The sequence below is a fragment of the Saccostrea cucullata genome, unplaced genomic scaffold (genome assembly GCF_032062105.1).
Source record: "Saccostrea cucullata isolate Sc308-1 unplaced genomic scaffold, CSIRO_AGI_Scuc_v1 ctg9103, whole genome shotgun sequence".
NCBI lineage: Eukaryota > Metazoa > Mollusca > Bivalvia > Ostreida > Ostreidae > Saccostrea > Saccostrea cuccullata.
This window is the reverse complement of record NW_026932715.1, coordinates 35,125-53,084: the sequence shown is the minus strand read 5'-3', so window position 1 is coordinate 53,084 and position 17,960 is coordinate 35,125. Positions and strand designations below refer to the sequence as shown.

The 17,960-nt window shown below is 33.6% G+C and overlaps 1 protein-coding gene across 1 annotated transcript; it reads left to right on the top strand.

Annotated features, from left to right (window-relative positions):
* Positions 1-8,525: 8,525 nt before the first annotated feature.
* On the top strand, positions 8,526-10,986 carry LOC134235865 (uncharacterized). The gene is made up of 4 exons (XM_062718028.1): positions 8,526-8,578; positions 8,706-8,951; positions 9,078-9,134; positions 9,646-10,986. The coding sequence occupies exons 2-4, from the start codon at positions 8,830-8,832 to the stop codon at positions 10,973-10,975; spliced, it is 1,509 nt and encodes a 502-aa protein (XP_062574012.1). The 5' UTR covers positions 8,526-8,578; positions 8,706-8,829; the 3' UTR covers positions 10,976-10,986.
* The last annotated feature ends 6,974 nt before the right edge of the window (positions 10,987-17,960 follow it).

Genomic DNA, 17,960 nt, shown 5'->3' with positions numbered 1-17,960 from the left:
GTTCAGGTTTTGGTTTAAGGTTTAAAACTAGTTTTTCAAACTGGTTTAAATTTCAATCCGGTTTACCTCGGTAAAACAAATGAACAGTTTGCACGGTTTATACAAGATGGCGTCAAAAAGATGCAGAACAATTAACCAAATTACACATGAAAAAAAATTGTTAAAATCTTTTTCTAAATTAAAAAAATCCAAGAAATTATAACGTATTCATATTCTTTGATTATCTTACTTATAGTTAAAAGTGTAGGTTTTATATTTTCAATGCCTCGATCAAACATTAATCAAATGAACAATTTCCACATTTTCACACACATGGAAAGATAAACACTCGGGTATAAATAATTACTCTTTAGATTTCCAATATTTAAGCTTCTTTACAGTATGTTCCACAGTTTACCAGGCATGTTGAAGTTTGGCCAAATGATTCAAAACTTATTTTTGAAAAGGAAAATTTAACATATTCTGTTCATTATAATTGAACAAACACCATTATTTTCAATATGCAACATTAATTCATTCTCTGAAGCCTTATATATAAAACATCAAATATCAGAATGTGGCATTTTAGTCAAAAGAGTTGTTTGTCCTCGAAAAAACAATAATTTATAACTTTTTTCTTTATTATAATAGTCACCATCTTTCATCACCGCCATACTGGAATACTTCCCGCTCTTTCGTAAACCGAATAAACCACCATCGGATCGAGGTGGTTTGGTTGGTTTAACGAACTGGTTTCAGTTACAGCAAAAACAAATGGAAAACCGGTTCTGGGTTTAAACTAGTTTAAAACCAGCTTATGGAACAAATGAACAGTTTAAAAAACTGGTTCAAAACTAAACCCAGTTTTTGAGAAACAAATTCGCCCCTAGTTTATCAATTGTGAAACTAGGTTTAGCTAATTTTTGTGAATTTGGCGTGCCATAGATATAACATATTTTTTTAGATATGATATCTTAAGCTGTCAACTATCATTTGGCAAGAAAAATTAAATAAATTTTAGTTTTAAAATTTGATCATTTTAGTATGTCTTTATATGGAGCTCTTCTCCTAAAGGAGATCAAAATAGTCTAGAAATAACAACAACCACCCAGCCCCTTTAAATGGGGTTTTCATTGAAGATTTCTTCTCTTTAGCTTTAAATTTATACATTCGACAAGTATGACTTTATTGGCACATTGGTTTGATTACTGGAAAGTAAATTAAAGATGAAAAAGGAAAAAGATGACTGAAACACTAATATGGTGATTGCTAGTTCGAATCCCACATTTTTCTATTTATGCTTTTTAATTTTTTTTTAACTTTTTAAAACTTTTTTTCTTTATTATATTTTATAATATGCATAATTTCAGAAAATAATAATAATACATGTATAAGTAAAGTAGAATTTGAAAGTATCTAGGAAAAATTTTCGTATACACAGGGCATCCCGACTTAAAATTTTCTCATAAACTAGTTCAGCAAATTCATAGCTACTTGTATTTTTAATTATTTTTTCTAAAAATCTATGACTAGGAACAGGTGATTTCCTTATAAACGCTTGATTCGATCGTGTCGTCGGTTAGACTGCCAGTCTAGTCGTCGGTAAGGCATCTTTGCGAAAACAAGGAATAACGTACGAAAGGAAAGTGAATGAGTTAACGAGTGACGTTTACACCAGACGGGGAAGGTAAATAGCAAAACAAATGGAGAAGTGTGGGAAAGTTCAACAGAAGGTTTCTTGTATATTTGAGACTCGAGTAATTGATGAACCAGCTAGTAAGAGGAAGTTTCAAGGCTTTAAAGTGATTGCAACTGATTTAGTTAAAAGTGCAGCAATCGCAAGCAACATAAACGAATCAAGAGCTACTGAAAAGCTGGATGGGACATGTGTATTTATTGCAGAGTGGCAGGGTAATGTTTCATCATCTTATTTTTAACATGAAGATTGAGAAGGATTTATTATCATAATGCCATTAACTCAAAATAATATGCAAATATTTGAAAATACGAGACATTTCATTCATTGCTGTTTTCTGGAACACCACTCTGAAATGATTTTGAAGAATATAAAAGGAGTTGGGCTGAAAATAACAACCAAATTATTCAAAACAAACCTTTTTTGAGATTGTATAAGCCTTTTGTCCTAAAAAATAATCCATATAAAGATGAAAATTCAACTAATTTCTCAACAGTTTTTCTTGCTTCAAATTTACCTGCCATGTGTATAATAATTGCACTATTTACAGTGTAACAAAGGTTATAAAAATGATAAAGAATGTCTTGGCTGGAAATTTGCATTTAAAAATTACATTTTATAGAAGAGACTACCAATTATTTTGCTATACATTCCTTTATACTATAAAAAATGATTAAAAAAATTACACCAGCTCAACTTACCTGAAACTTGGCACAGAGTAAGAAGAATTCAAGTCCAAAAATTTTTCAGACTCTCAGGAAAATCCATCGCATGCAGTTCCTGCTAAGGCATCGCAAATAACCCCTACCCTGCTTTTTTCACTTTCTCTTCGGGGAAAGGGTAAATATGGGCCTCTTTACACCCTTCCTACTACGCGCGCAAGTGCAAAATTTCACATTTTAACAATTTTATATTTTTTTTCAAACCCTCTCCTTTCCATCTATACCCAAAAATAACATCAGTCCACCCCATAAACACCCCAAAGAATTTTTAAGAAAAAACCTCTATTTTTAAACTGGAACTACTTGAGTGGTCAATGAAATAGGGGTAAAATTAGTAGTCTGTAACCTAATAAGGACACAAACCTTGTCTGATTTTGCTGAAATTTGACATGCTGGAGTCTTTTGTATCTACAAAGTGGCCGGTGAAGTTTCATTGAAATTGATGATTCCTAAGCAGAGTTATGGCCCTTTAATTGATGTGCTGGAACACCTTAAATCAGAGGGTAAAATAAGCATTAGGCACACAGTTCTCAGATTTGAAATGCTCACAGCTCACATGCATGACAGTTATTTTCTTTCCTTATATTTTTGTATACTAGATATATATGTCCTACACAAATTTCAAGAACAAAACTTAACCTATTGCATAAGTAAATATTTTAAACAATTTTTCAAAAAAATACCTTCAAAAAGCATAAAATTCTTGGAAATATTAAAAATAAAAATATTTAGCACATTTTAATTTTAGTAAAACAAATATTAAAAAATTCTGCAATATATAGGCTATAAAAAATTAGTATAAAAGTTAAGGAAAAGAGATTAATACCTTTGTTATAAGCAGATTATCCAACCTGGTCAATTCAGCCTCTGTCAGGAAGTGGTACTTACTACTCTAATTGGATTATCCCTGGTCATATTAAGACTTCTTTGATGGGTATTTCTTGTAACAATATGCATTATTAGATAATAAATACCAAAAATTCTGTGAAATTTTGGATTTTATAATTCTGAATTTACCAGAAAAGGAATTTATGTATGCATTTTACCTACATACATTCTTCAGGCTGCTGTAGAAAAAGGGGAGGCAACTCTGCACTGTAAAGGTACCAAAAAAACCAAAATGATTAAAAAGCATGTCTATATACTTTCAATGGTTCAGCATAGAAAATATACCATGCCTGTGTCACCTATAATCACTCCTGGAGATGCTTGGAAGCTAAAACAGGGAGGGGGGGGGGGGGGTTAGAGAAGGTTCTATTAAAATGGAGTACATAAATTCTGTCTGTCTTGTGTATCACTATTTCTGCACAGTGTTTATCCAAAATCTTGAAACACATGTCCTTGTCAAAAAAATGATGATTTTGTCTGATATGCGACCACCGACAATGATGTCCAAGATGCCACAAGAGTAGAAGAAATCAGTAGGACCAAACATCCCATATGAAATGTTGAGCACCTTACTGACCTCCCCTGTCTTGGACAATCACAGATCAGTGCCAGCAATCAGACAGCAGATATTCAATTCCAAAAGAAGAAGGAAAAAGAGAAAGTTTCAGAGAGTACACATTGATTGGCAAGAGATGATGATGACAGATGAAAACAGTGTAAAAAAGAAATCAAACACAAAAAAAATAATACAAACTTAAGAGTCAGTTGACTACATACCTTTAACTTGGCTGTTGTGGACTGTAATATTGTTGACAGCTGTATCTTGTTTTCTGAATGATCATTGTCTCTGCTACTGGTACAAAATTGTTCACTTCTGACTGGCAACTGGCCTGATTTTTTATGAAGCCACCCATCCAGGCTCTAACTGCTTGCAATCCCACATCAGTCAGCTAGAAATGAGCCACTGAAAAAAAATAAATTTTTAAGAATTTCAACTTTAGTTCACATTCATAATTAATAAGTAATTGTGTCAAATTAATAAGTAACTGTGTCAACTATAATTACAGACCCCAAGTAGCCAAAGTTTTGAGAAATTAGGCATTACTTTCCTATTAACAACAGTGTAATCTGAACAATCAAATGTTTAAAACATACCTTGGTTTTTGAACTCCATTTGGCATTTAAAATAGCAGGATAGGTGAGGAATGGGTTTTATGTCACCTACAACATTATATATAGAATCAAAATTCATATTGCATAAATGTTTGACACACATCAATTGCACACATTACGTCATCCCTTTGACAAGCTGAGCAGGTGCCCCCCTCCCCCTTTTCAGTTATTTAAATCCATTTAACTTCTCCAAATTACAATTTTTTCCATAAAATTTGTCAACAATCTGCATAATTAGTTCCAAATTATCCAAAAAATGCCAGTAAATTGATTAACGTGAGATTTGACCTTTGACCTCATAGGACACAGACTACCAATTATTTTGCTATACATTCCTTTATACTATAAAAAATGATTAAAAAAATTACACCAGCTCAACTTACCTGAAACTTGGCACAGAGTAAGAAGAATTCAAGTCCAAAAATTTTTCAGACTCTCAGGAAAATCCATCGCATGCAGTTCCTGCTAAGGCATCGCAAATAACCCCTACCCTGCTTTTTTCACTTTCTCTTCGGGGAAAGGGTAAATATGGGCCTCTTTACACCCTTCCTACTACGCGCGCAAGTGCAAAATTTCACATTTTAACAATTTTATATTTTTTTTCAAACCCTCTCCTTTCCATCTATACCCAAAAATAACATCAGTCCACCCCATAAACACCCCAAAGAATTTTTAAGAAAAAACCTCTATTTTTAAACTGGAACTACTTGAGTGGTCAATGAAATAGGGGTAAAATTAGTAGTCTGTAACCTAATAGTGAGTTACCATCTTGCTGAATCAGTCATGTGATCTTATTTGAATTTGTTTCAAATGTCATACATTTGAAATCGGCATTAATTTGTGCCACACTCAACATTTTTTTTCTTGCTTTCAAAGCCTACTGACATGATTGTGTAATCAAAACCTATTTACGATAAAGAATTGCACAAATTAAGAAACATTTTCGAAGGACGTTATGCAGAGCGAAATATGAAATGAGTGATAAGGCAGTTTCCGGCGGAGAAATGTAAGGATCTGATGCGTATTCCTCCACCAATCACATCCGAGGTTTGAATGGAGCGTAGCGGAGTCAGCCGAGGATTGCCGATTGGATTAGATGGGTAAAAAAGAAGGCAGATAATCAAGAGTTGCCTACCATTTATTGTTTATCATAAGGCGTAGACCCTGTGACGTTAAAAATGCGTTCGACTCGCGGTCATGTTCGACTTGCGATCAGTTTACCCTACAGATGTTGACTAATGCTTGTTTTTTTTTTTTTTTTAACTTTAGTCCTGGTAGTCCTACAGTGTATTTTGCAACTGAGTTAACAGAAAAATATAAGTAACGACAGTATTAGTGTATTACCTGTGGAATTTACACCTTTGGAAGTTGTTCCTTGGGGAAAATAATTCAGTATACCATGGGTTACAAAATATTACAGATTCAAGTGTCTGTGGATCACTGCAGGTACTTAAATACCCCCCCCCCCCTCGGGTTCGATCCGTAACCCAAAGGCCCTTTGACCTTTAAAAAAAAAATCTCTATTATTCCTAAAGAATTGCAACTGAATAAATCCAAATTTTAAGTTTAAACTAGCCTTAAAAATTAAAATCATACCCTCATGATACTTGAACAGTTTTCATCAATTACCATTGAACTGTTCTTTTCATATAAACAAAAAAATTATAGCCAAATTGCCATTTTTAGTGAATTACATTGGTGCAAACTATAGGCAGGAATTAAGAGTTCTCGTTCGTATTTCTTTAGTAAGGTTTTTTTCAGTTGAAATACTTTGTGAATATGCCATACATATGTACATGTAGCAGAGACAGTGTTGACTGCTACGTTAATCAGTTCAAAATTTACAACATGGCACTCGTCCAATTTACAATTAATTTACAAAGGTGTGAAGTATATATGATGGCAGCACCACACTAAAAACGTAAGAAAAAAAAACTTGTGTTTTGTTTTGGTCCTTGGAAAGGTAAGAAAAAAACGCATATTTTTAAAGAAACCAATTTATTCAAAAATTTGAGTCACTTTGCAGTAAATTTTTACCATTAATGACTGTGCTTTGAATTATTAAAACATAGGCCTAGGTATATCAAAGATTACGAAACTCATCTCGACAAATGTTATCAGTTTAAGTAATGCAAATCTCACATCATATTTTTTTATAGCCATGCAGTGTGCATCCTGAAAACAATGTCCATGCAAGTTCTTTTTAATGCCAGATGCAGATGATACAAACTAACATTTGTAAAGAATTAAAAAATAACAAGTTGGGTCATGTTTAAATGAATAAGATGAATAACTTTCACCGCGTAGTTTTTAATTTTTTATTCAAATTTGCACAAAAATAGAATTTGATGAAAAAATATTTGTATAGATTAATAAGGATAGTTTCAGAAGGGTATACTTTTGAACATCACAGAAGGTTTAGAATTTCTTTATTTTCTAGAAATTTATTATTTGCACCATTTGCAATGAAATTAGGGCAAAAAATATATACCAATCCAGGCATCCATTTTTTGTATCATCTGTCCTTAAATAGGTCTTTTAGTTCAGTAGAGGTTGACCTGTACCATTTAAATCTTTAACTTGTTCACTAATCAAGAAAATGTCTTTCATTTCCTACATACAAAGCAAGTCTGTAATTGATGACTCTTAGATGCATCACCCATGCAAGTAAAATCATAACAGGTCACACAACTACTGAGCTACTCCAAAAACATTAACTTGGTCACTCATCTGGAAAATTATGTAGGTCAGATCAAGCATCCGTAGCAAGTCTGGTAGTGTCCATTCTTTTTTCATAGATACATCATCCCTGCAAGTTTGGTCTAGGAAGGCTTATTTTTACTTGGAAATGGACCTGCCCCTAAAATTTTACCTGGTCACTCATCTGCAAAATGTAGGTCAGATCCAGTATCAAAAGTAAGTCTGGTAGTGGGCATCCCCAGATGTACCATCCCTGCAAGTTTGGTCCAGGTAGGGCTTTTAGTTATTTGAGAATGTGACATGACAATCTCTCACCAGAGGGCATTTTTACGCTCCGCTCCAACACGGAGCGCGCCCTCTGGTGAGAGATTGAATGTGACATGACCTAAACCTTTAACACCTCGACTTGGTCGAGGTGAGCTTCATGTGAAAAGCATGCAGTCTGTGTATGAAATCTATATTATATGCAACATGTATCAAAATTAGTAAACTGTTGGACAATGAACAGATGAAGTACCACATCTATAACTAGTCAAAAAAGTTGCAAAAAATTATTTGATGCCAGGTTTTGCATGATTGCAAGACGTGTTAAAATCCTAACTCAGCTCCAGGGAATCTCATAAAAATAAGTGTATGAGATAGAAGAAGCAGACATTGAAAAACAATGACGTTGTCGGACGTCATAAAACTAAACTTTTACGGCGACGGCGACGGCGCCGGGTGATGATATAATGTCATTTTTATTTTATAATAATTTGGAAAATAATGAACGTATCAAGCTAAAATTTTCAATATTTATTTACATTTTGTTGTTTTATGTTCCATAAAAATTTTATAAGCTCAGACTACATAGTACTAATTTTATAGCCTCAGTCCACGAACTTTTTGATAACCCCTCGTATATAGTCTGTCCGCAAAGACTTTTACCTCGATCGTCCATAACTTTTGATTTCCTGAAGCTTTGGTTTTAATTTTCCACACGTTTGCTTGTGATAAGACCTTTCTGGGGTACCACAAACTTTGATCTCTTGACCTATCTTTGTATTGAACCACCTTTACATTAAAGCTCTTTTCATAAATTTCACATTAACTGCATGTTAGATCGAAGATTAGAAATGATATGAAAATCCATATATCGGGGGAAATATTGTAAAAAGTATCACTGTTCCTTGTTTGTCTTTACCTTTTGGATCTCTTTCAATGTTTCCGATATCCTGATATGGATACCAGTTCCAAAATTCTATCTTTCAATCAATACAAACGACTAAATAAACGTTATTCTAGATTGCAATATGTTTATTGCATGTCTTTAAATGCAGGTAAAGACACACCTTTTGTATTTAAATCCACTGGAGGAGAAAAAGCTTTTGTGTTCCAAACTGCAATTTCAAACAGAACTGCGTAAAAACATGGCGTAGATGTAAGTTTATCTGTATGTTTATTTCAGAAATAAGGATACTTTAACTTTGAATATGTCAATTTTGTTTGCCATATTTATTATCAGAAAAGATTTTTAAAGACTTTTATAACATTATTTTATTATACAGGAAACAAATATAACGATCTGAGAAAAAAATTGGGAGTCAGAAAGCCACACGAAAATAAATATTTGTCGACAAAACCCTAGTAGAAATGAAAGGAACAAGGTTCTAAAGATAAATTATTTTAAATATGGAGAAGGAAGGCAATATCGATGATCTTGGGAAATCATTTTCTAGAAGTTCTGTTGCTAATAATGACAGCTCAGCTGCGACAAAAACAGACATTGATTGTGGGAGCTTTTCCTCAGAAAAGTATTTAAACTTAAACTTGACACTTCTGCGTTTCGAATCTGCTTTAATTTAAAACATTATTATATCTGCGTTATCAATTCTTAACATATTCCTTTGGATTCTATCGATCATTCATTTTTCTTCCAGGTTCACAGTCATTGATGCAACAGATGAATATGACGACAATCTACAAAATCTGTCCAGGTATGATATCAAAAGTTTATTAAAAAAGTGTATTTTTAAATAACTAGTTTCAATAAAGTGTGAAATATCATTAGGATTCTTCTTTATTTTTTAAAAACAATATAGCAGAGTTAATATTACCCGTGTGAGTAAAGTATCCAATTTGCCTATTAAGGACAGATGAGACGTCGACGTTCCTCAATAATTTATGATTTTTTCCAAGATTTTGTCATTTAAGAATAAATGCTACTCACAAAAATTCCAAGTACCTTACCAGGCCTTCTTGCGAGATACCAGAGGATGACATTTCTTATATATACATGTGATCCTTTAGGAAAAAACGTTTTTAGTGTTTCAAATTTTTAAAACAATTAGAAACCCGTTTAGAAATTTAAAAAAATAATTAAAAATGTTGACAATGTATATTTTTTCCATATATTATGAAGATATACTATACATATATTTTGGGAACGTATCGTCTGACCAAGTTAATCATAATTTAATATCTGAATTCATATTTCTTTTTACATAGCATGGCGGTAAGTAGTGGACATTTTACTGTGGATGGAGACATATCTTTTCAAAAGATAAAACTTGACGAAGAAAACATTGAAAAAGAGTTAGGCAAGGTATTTAAAGGTCCTAAAAATTCAAAAGAAACAGGCAACACTGTATCTGAATTACACAAGTGTGTAGAAGAAGAAGTACAGGAAGATATTTTTTCCAAACTAGCGAAGGTATGCCAATGCTCCAAGAAAATCGCAGAGAATGTTCCGGTAGCCGAATCTGTGGCTAAAACCCTTGGAACAATAACAAGTATTTTTCAAGATGTCGGAGATAAAATGAGAGTGAATGTCCAAAAAATCCAAGAAGATGAAACATATGCACCTTTTGAGCGATTTCAAGATTCTGAAATTACGTCAGAAGCATGTGGACTTGAAGATCTGTTTTACACAACACACGCGTACTTAAAAGGAATTCATGACGAGGCAAATGACGAAGAAATAAAGACTCTTCAGGATAGAGTTCCGATTTATAAAGGAGTAGAATTTCTGGGAAAACTAAAGGCAAAGATAGAAAATCTTATGACAAAACCAGACATAAAGTCTGTTAGTCGTGCTGTCGCTTACATAGATCTCTACTCACGCTTGGCGATTTTGAGGACATTAGTTCTATGGCAACTTTATGCAATAAAGAAAAGTAGTAATGTTGACCAAGCTAGCACTAGTGGCGTTTACGCCGTTATCAAGGAAACCGACAAGACAGATTGCGAAATGGTGGAGAACGTTACGAAACCAAGTTTCGAGAAAATTGTCTTCTTGACCATTTTCAACCCAACAGAACTTAGACATTTTCAGCATTTCATGCGTGTGAAATCCATTAACCCTTTTCGGTTAGATGAAGATGATACCTTTTGCTCTAAAATGCATCTTATTCGCCCAGCAAAATGGCCTGAATGGCATATGAAGTTTGGATGGGATAGACAAGGATCAATTTGGGGAGAGAAAAATTTACGAAAAAGAGCTTGCAAGTTTCTTTTTGAAGAAGTTAAAGAACGAGTAATTGATAACATTTTTCATATCAGGTCTGTGAAGTATCCTACCTATTACATGATTATGGAAAGTGGACAACTCGGATATTGTGGGTCTGTAGAAGGTTTACCTGGACCAGAAGGAAAATGGAAGATCATCAGGTTCATTGAAGATAGACTGCCCTATTATGTAATGTCTCCCTTGAGCAGGCCTTGCTTTTTTATTTACATGACATCCAGTCCAACGGGGCATGTGAGAGGAGCATATGATTTACAGGAAATACGTTCGAAAGGAGTCTGGCAAGTCATTGATGTGGACAGCGAAAGATAATAAATAATCTGAAAGTGAGTTTGCATGAGCTAAACTGAAAAAAATTGGATGCCATTGTTGTTGTTGATTATGAAATGTATCGCATTTGTTAATATCAATTTATTCATACACAAAATTTGTACTTTGCGCTTATTAATATTTTTAATATTCTGTTTTGAATTGTAATTGATGCTATCAATGTTTATAGGAACCTCGTTGTGAACTTGTTTACAAATTTTGAGATTAGATACAATAAGAGCAGCGACTTCATGTGGGGATCCGTGTTAGAATAGATCCTCAGTACCCCTTACTTGTCGTAAAAGGCGACTAAATGGGACGGTCCTTCAGATGAGACCGTATAAACTGAGGCCCCGTGTCACAGCAGGTGTGGCACTATAAAGATCCCTCCCTGCTCAATAGCCCTGAGTGCCGAGCATAGGCCTAAATTTGCAGCCCTTCGCCGGCAATGGTGACGTCTCCATATCAGTGAAATATTCTGGAGAGGGACGTTAAACAGTATACAATCAATCAATCATTTGACGGACAATGAATTGTTTTGTTAAACCTTTAAAAATTTGTTCCTATATACAAATCTATACGAAAAAGTCTAAAATTTCTAATATTTTCCTAAGCAGGCATAAAAAACGATTTTGGTCCGCTAAGTGAGATGTTGGACCGGTCGATGAGATGCTTGATTGCGTCACAAAATAGGCGGAGCTTAATCTTATTTTCATTTGTTGGTGTTCAAAAGTAAGGACCTGAGGTTACATCGCGGAAGATAGTACAAAATACATATATGTAAAAAAAAAGTAAATAAATGAAAAGGTATAATAAATATTTATTGACTATGTTCTCGGGCAAATACGTTTTGTCGACCCTCGAACCAAACTGTTTGCCTAATGACCTCAGGCAGACAGTTTGGTTCAAGAATCCGACAATACGCATGTTGCCCTCGAAGCTAGTCAATAAATGAATAATGATTTGTTTTTGACCTCTGACACTTTACATTCAGACTAGATGCAAAGCTTCAATCAACTAGTGAACTTTAAAATGAGCAAGATAATCAATGTTAATTAATATATACCGAGGACTCGAGGTTTCGTATAATTTAAGAATATCGGAGACAGACCTTCATTCAGGGGCGGGCGATATCAATATTATAAAGTGATACTTTAACTCACTAAATACTTTTACAAAATATACTTTCTCTTAAGTTTGATACAGTTTTTAGTAAAAAGATTATAACAGTAGATTTTTAGCTTCCGAGCAGATTTTTCAAAACATACTATATGAAAGGGAGACAATCTATATTAATTATTTTTAGCAATTAAAAAAAAATCAATATTCTTCATTATTACGTTAATATCCCATCGAATTTAAAGTATTAGACACTAAAGAGTATATCGTCCCTTATTTATGCAGCAATTTACTATTGTCACCAGCATATCGAGTTCATGTCCTCCACATAATTGATAAGGTGTGCAGTGTGCAGGACCGCATGCTCTACGTTCATGGATGAATATTTACTAAACAGGCACGTCATTGGCAAATAAGTTGATACAAAGATATCAACAATCTTGATAAAAGTCAAATTTTGCAAATTCTGTGCATGATAAAATGACATTGATAGCAAATACATGTACAATTATCTATAAATCAAATGTTGACCGACGTTTTTAAAACAAATCACAATTTAAATAAATCGTTAACAGGTCCTTTTTACCTTGATCTCTCTTTTCTTAAATGGTATTGAGCTCCGTTTTAAATAAATAAATCAAGACATTTTTATCAAACCTTTTATTCCGATATGTATTAGTACATTGTAAGAGCTATTCAACTGTATCAAAAACTTTTCCTCTTGAATATTCTTGTCATCTTAACTTCCCCTTTCTTTAATTTGTATTTTGCTTAGTTATAAAGACAAAAGATATAGCATTTACTTATACATGATTTGGTGAGGATTTATTTTCTAGATTCATACTACACTAATACAAATTTTCATGTTACATTGGTAATAAACATTCGACGGGGCATTAATCTCCAATGGATATATTTCTAGTTTGTAATTAATAATCATTCGAGTAGATCTACTTTATTTATCAAATTAAGGTTATAAAACAAAGACATAAATCAGCCAGACTTATCCATGAAATTTATTAAGACCCTACACTCTAAACCAAACTTTGCGACATTCTTTTCTGTTGGTAATAAAGCATTCATTAAATTAAATGTATATACAAATATATTAAAGAGTGTTTCGGAAGTTTTTGTAACGGATACTTGCCCTAAGGTCTGCCTCTTCAGGAGTCCTTTCTAGCAGTGTGTTCTTGTGGTAAACGTGATCCAATAATTATATCGCCTATGCTTTTTTCTTTGCTGAAATTGGTTCCAATGTAAATATTTCTTTGCATCTTGTGTCTGTTTTCATTTTTTCCAATATTTTAAGATGCGTTTTTTAATCCTTTGATTCTCTTATTATAATTATTTTGTAACCATTATCAATTCATTGTGGATTCTCAATTGGCTGTTGCTTTATTTAGGATCTCATTTCTGCCTGTTCCAATTATACCTGTGATAATAGGTTCTATTTCTGTATCAGAGTAGCCTCTCTTTGACAAGTTTTTCTTAAAGTCTTGTAGAATAAAATTTAGAGTTTCAGTGTCATTGGTATTTCTCACAAGTCTTACACGTATGCATTCACCTTTAATAAAACCTTTGAATACCACCAGGATGTGAGAACTTTCTCTGTGTAGATATTTAAAATTGTATGATGGTTTTATATAAGATTTGAAATCAAGTTTGTTTGATTCTTGAAATTTTCTTCTTTTACACACTATTGTGTCAATAAAGCTCACTGAATCAACAGAGATTTCAAAGGTGAATTTTAAGTGCGGATGGCACTGATTGCTAAGTTCAAAGAAATCGAGAATTTCAGTCTCAGAACCATTGAAAATGATGAAACCATCATCTCTAACTTTGCCATGATTAATTGGGTTATTTTGAACATTCTATTTAGATACCTCTGAGGAAACAGTTGAACTCAGTGCACACCTTATAATTTAATTTCTGTGTGGACAATAAGACAGCTCCCCCCAAATGGCTTCAATTTGAGCTGTCTGAAACACTATCATTTCTGGGCAATATTTCAAGGAGTTTTTGAGCTTTTGCAATGTTATTTTATATCAAAACTCCCTAGGACCTCTCTCAGCCCTCTCAAAGTGTCCTACCCCGTTTGTCTTCACTAGTATTTATTGTATTAATTATATGTCGCTATTTTTAGCACAGGGGTATGAGGAGAGTTATTACGTATAAAACAGGTTCTCGGTTGACTTTATATTCTTTAAATATACATGTACATGTATGTGACTACATCTTTGCATATAATTTTAGCGAGGTTAAAGCGGCCCCATGGTCTAGTGGTATGTCTCTCGTTTCACATGTGAGAGGGCCCGGGTTCGCATCCCGAAAGATCCATATTTTTTCTCGAAAAACTTTGTTTTTACTAAATGATAGTATTCAACATGAGAAATGAAAATTTATGAGGTCTGGCTTGTACAAACTCATAAAATCATCATTACAGTGTGATAAATATTCCATATAAATAGAATCTTCTATACACATAATAAAGAATAAGCAATCAAACCTTTATAGGGCTGCATATTTTATTTGCTTCAGTATACATGTATCAATTTAATAATTCTACAAATTCAGTCAAGGGGATCTGACCCCCCATCCCCCCCCCCTCCCCCCGAACTGCGCCTGGTTTACTTTTTCCCTAAGTGGGGGACACAAATTCTCTGAATTAAGTCAGTTTTAAAGGAACCATTTATAATATTTTTTTCAACTTCATCTGATACATATTCATGAGAGCTTTTCAACTGCATCAACATTTTTTGAGTTGACCATGGCATTTGACCTTGACCTCACTTTATTGAAATTAGTGTGATATATATATGATCTCACATGATTTGTAGTTGGATATGATTTTTATCCAACGAGTTGTGTGGTTTTTATCCCTGAGCCTTGGCGAGGGGATAAAAACACCCAACAAGTTGGAAAAAAAATCATATCCAAATACAAATCATGTGAGATTCTTTTTTTCCCATGTTTTTTTACACTTCGAAAATGTTTGACACTTGTTTTTTTATATAGGACCCCATTTCATTTTACTTCGTCACTCTAATGCAAAATCCATTGTGATGTCACAACTGTGTGATATGAAAACGATATCACATGAGCTATATAAACGGGATAAAGGGTTAAACATGGGATAAATATTATTTTGATAGTCAGAAATGTTTTGAAGAAGGGGAATATGGAGACATTAGCAATTAGGTCATAGGCGTTAAATTTGGATGCACCTGCAAACTTGATCGACTCGGTTTTAATTACTACCTATCACTAAGATATATCACATTTAGACCAGTTTTTAACTTGTTATAACGAGACAATTACATGTAACTCGGTATATGAGAAAATTAACTTGTTATAATGAGATAAATAAACTCATTATAACGAGAAAATTAACTCATCATAATGACTTAGTTATCTCGTTATTACGAGAAAATTAACTCATTATAGCGAGATAACAAACTCGTTACAATGAGATTACTGAGTTGTTTTAACAAGACAACTAAATCGTTATTACAAGATAACTCAAGTCATCATAACGAGATACTAACTCGGTATAACAAGATATTTAACTCTTTATAACGAGATAACTACCTCGTTATACCGAGATAACTTAGTCGTTATATGAGATACTAACTTGTTATAACAAGATAATTAACTCATTATAACAAGATAACTAAATCGTTACAACGAGATAACTGAGTCGTTATAATGAGATTATAACTTGTTATAACGCATTAAGTTTTTTTATCTTCTCAGAAATGAGCCTATCCGGCTTTCATATATTGGAGATATTGATATTTAAACCTTTTTGTCTTTTATCAGGCTGGTGAAGTAAAGATTGGGTACTTGAAGGAGATGTTGAATTGGTTGAGGAATTACCTGGAGAAGTTTGTTAAGGCAATGATCATAAAGTTGATCAAGGACCTCACAACTGTGTTCATTTATAGACGGCAACACCCAGCTGAATGACAACATCATAGCCACTCATGTAATGACAAGAGCTTACATGGTGGACCATGAGATGAAAATCAATCATCGTCACTACAGAGGTTTGTATTGCAGATTCCTTGTTAACTTGAGACTAATAAAAAAAAATATCATTTTGGGTCAATTAATTATTTGTTTGACATTTTTATTTATTTTCTGTTTATAAATGACTTCTAAAAATATCTTTTAGGTCAGAAAATTCTATTATGCAGTGACATCAAAGATGCTGGTCAAATTTCTGTTCAAGGATATGGTGGTATCCAACCTTGGTTTCCTAAATCCAGCAAATGGAGGAGATCTACCACCAACTGCCCTAACTGTGCTAGCACAGAGATTCACTTCCATAGTGCCCTAGGATCAATGGGAACAAAGGAAAGACAAATTCAAGGACTACCAAACAACTCCTGCTGTGGACCTCCCAGGTTTTGTAGAAGACACAAGAACAGATGTCTACTGCATGGGATAGGATTCTGGACAAAAGAAATAGCATCACCAAGACACCAAGGTTTCCAGTGATGATTGATTGACCTTATGTTGTTTAACATCCCTCTCAAGAATGTTTCACTCATATGGAGAGGCCACCACTTGCCGGTGGAGAGCTGCAAATTTTGTCCTATACTCAGCTCTCAGGGCCATTGAGCAGGGAGGGATCTTTTTTGTGCCAGCAGGTACTGCAACACGGGACCCGAATTTATACTGTCTCATCCGAAGGACCAGTCTCCACGTCCCTCAGTGGGATTTGAACCCATGACATAAGGATCTACTCCATACTTCGTGACTGTACAGCAGTATCCAGTGGTGGTGAAATAGTCAAAGCCATGCTTAAAGCAATATGAGCTGCATGTTTGACATCGGAAAAAAAATGTTGCAAATTTGTAATTTACCATTTCAATGACAGAAAAATAGAATATATGTAAACTTCTGTTGTTCATATTTGCTATGGAAGAACTTTCTATAAGCTTTGACTGAAGCAAAATTGAATTATTGTCGTCCTGTACAATAATGATTTCTTATATAATACTGTATAATACTTCATATTCGGTTGTACAGATATATTTCTTCTGAAACATTTTTTGAACTTTAATTTGGTCTTTTTGATCATAAAGGTTTACATTACATACAGATTGGTCATAATAACACATTTTACCAGCAAAATAAAATTCTCAAAAATGCAGCTCATATTGCTTTAAATATTGTGCCAAACTCCAATGCTGGATGTGAATGAGTCTTCTTTATGGTGTAGAAAATACAGACAGAGACCGCTGCTAATTTGGACAGTAAAACAATCAGTATCCTGCTTACCACCAAATTAAAAACAACAGTTTAATCTTGTTAAACCATTAAAGGACTTGCTCCAGTCGGTAAAAAAGGCTTGTGTTTCATATAACAAAGACTTTGGTTCTTTTAAAAGTAGTGATTAACTCTTTGACTGTTTGTGTCTTGACTGTTGACTGAAACTATCTATCCTCTGTTTTGCATATTCTTAACTGAATTTTAATGGTACACATTGGCAGATATAGAGGGTAGGGACTGGACTTCCCTCCTTATTTTTCCAGAGAGAAGATATTAGAGAGATATGTTTTCTGTAATAGGTATTTTTACGTTTAATATGTTAAATAAATAAAGTATCCAAATCTCTGCCTTTTCTGCTCACTAGAAAGAGTATTGCCTATTGCTAATAGATACCCGTTATGCCTTCACTACCTTGGTCCCGGGCCCCAACCGGGCCCACACAATGTCACTTGAAACTTATAAGGATGTCTTGAAGGATTATCATTTATAATAAGTTCTTGAAAGAAAAATGATCTTCATTACCATACTAGCTATAGTATAACATGCAAGGTTTCAATATCAGAAGATTCTGGCAAAACTTTCGCGATAACAT

Bases quoted from the DNA above. Each gene is read 5' to 3' on its own strand.
- LOC134235865 (XM_062718028.1), top strand. From the start codon at position 8,830: ATGGAGAAGGAAGGCAATATCGATGATCTTGGGAAATCATTTTCTAGA. The intron at 8,952-9,077 runs GTATTTAAACTT...TTTTTCTTCCAG, and splicing joins GGGAGCTTTTCCTCAGAAAA to GTTCACAGTCATTGATGCAA. The intron at 9,135-9,645 runs GTATGATATCAA...CTTTTTACATAG, and splicing joins AATCTACAAAATCTGTCCAG to CATGGCGGTAAGTAGTGGAC.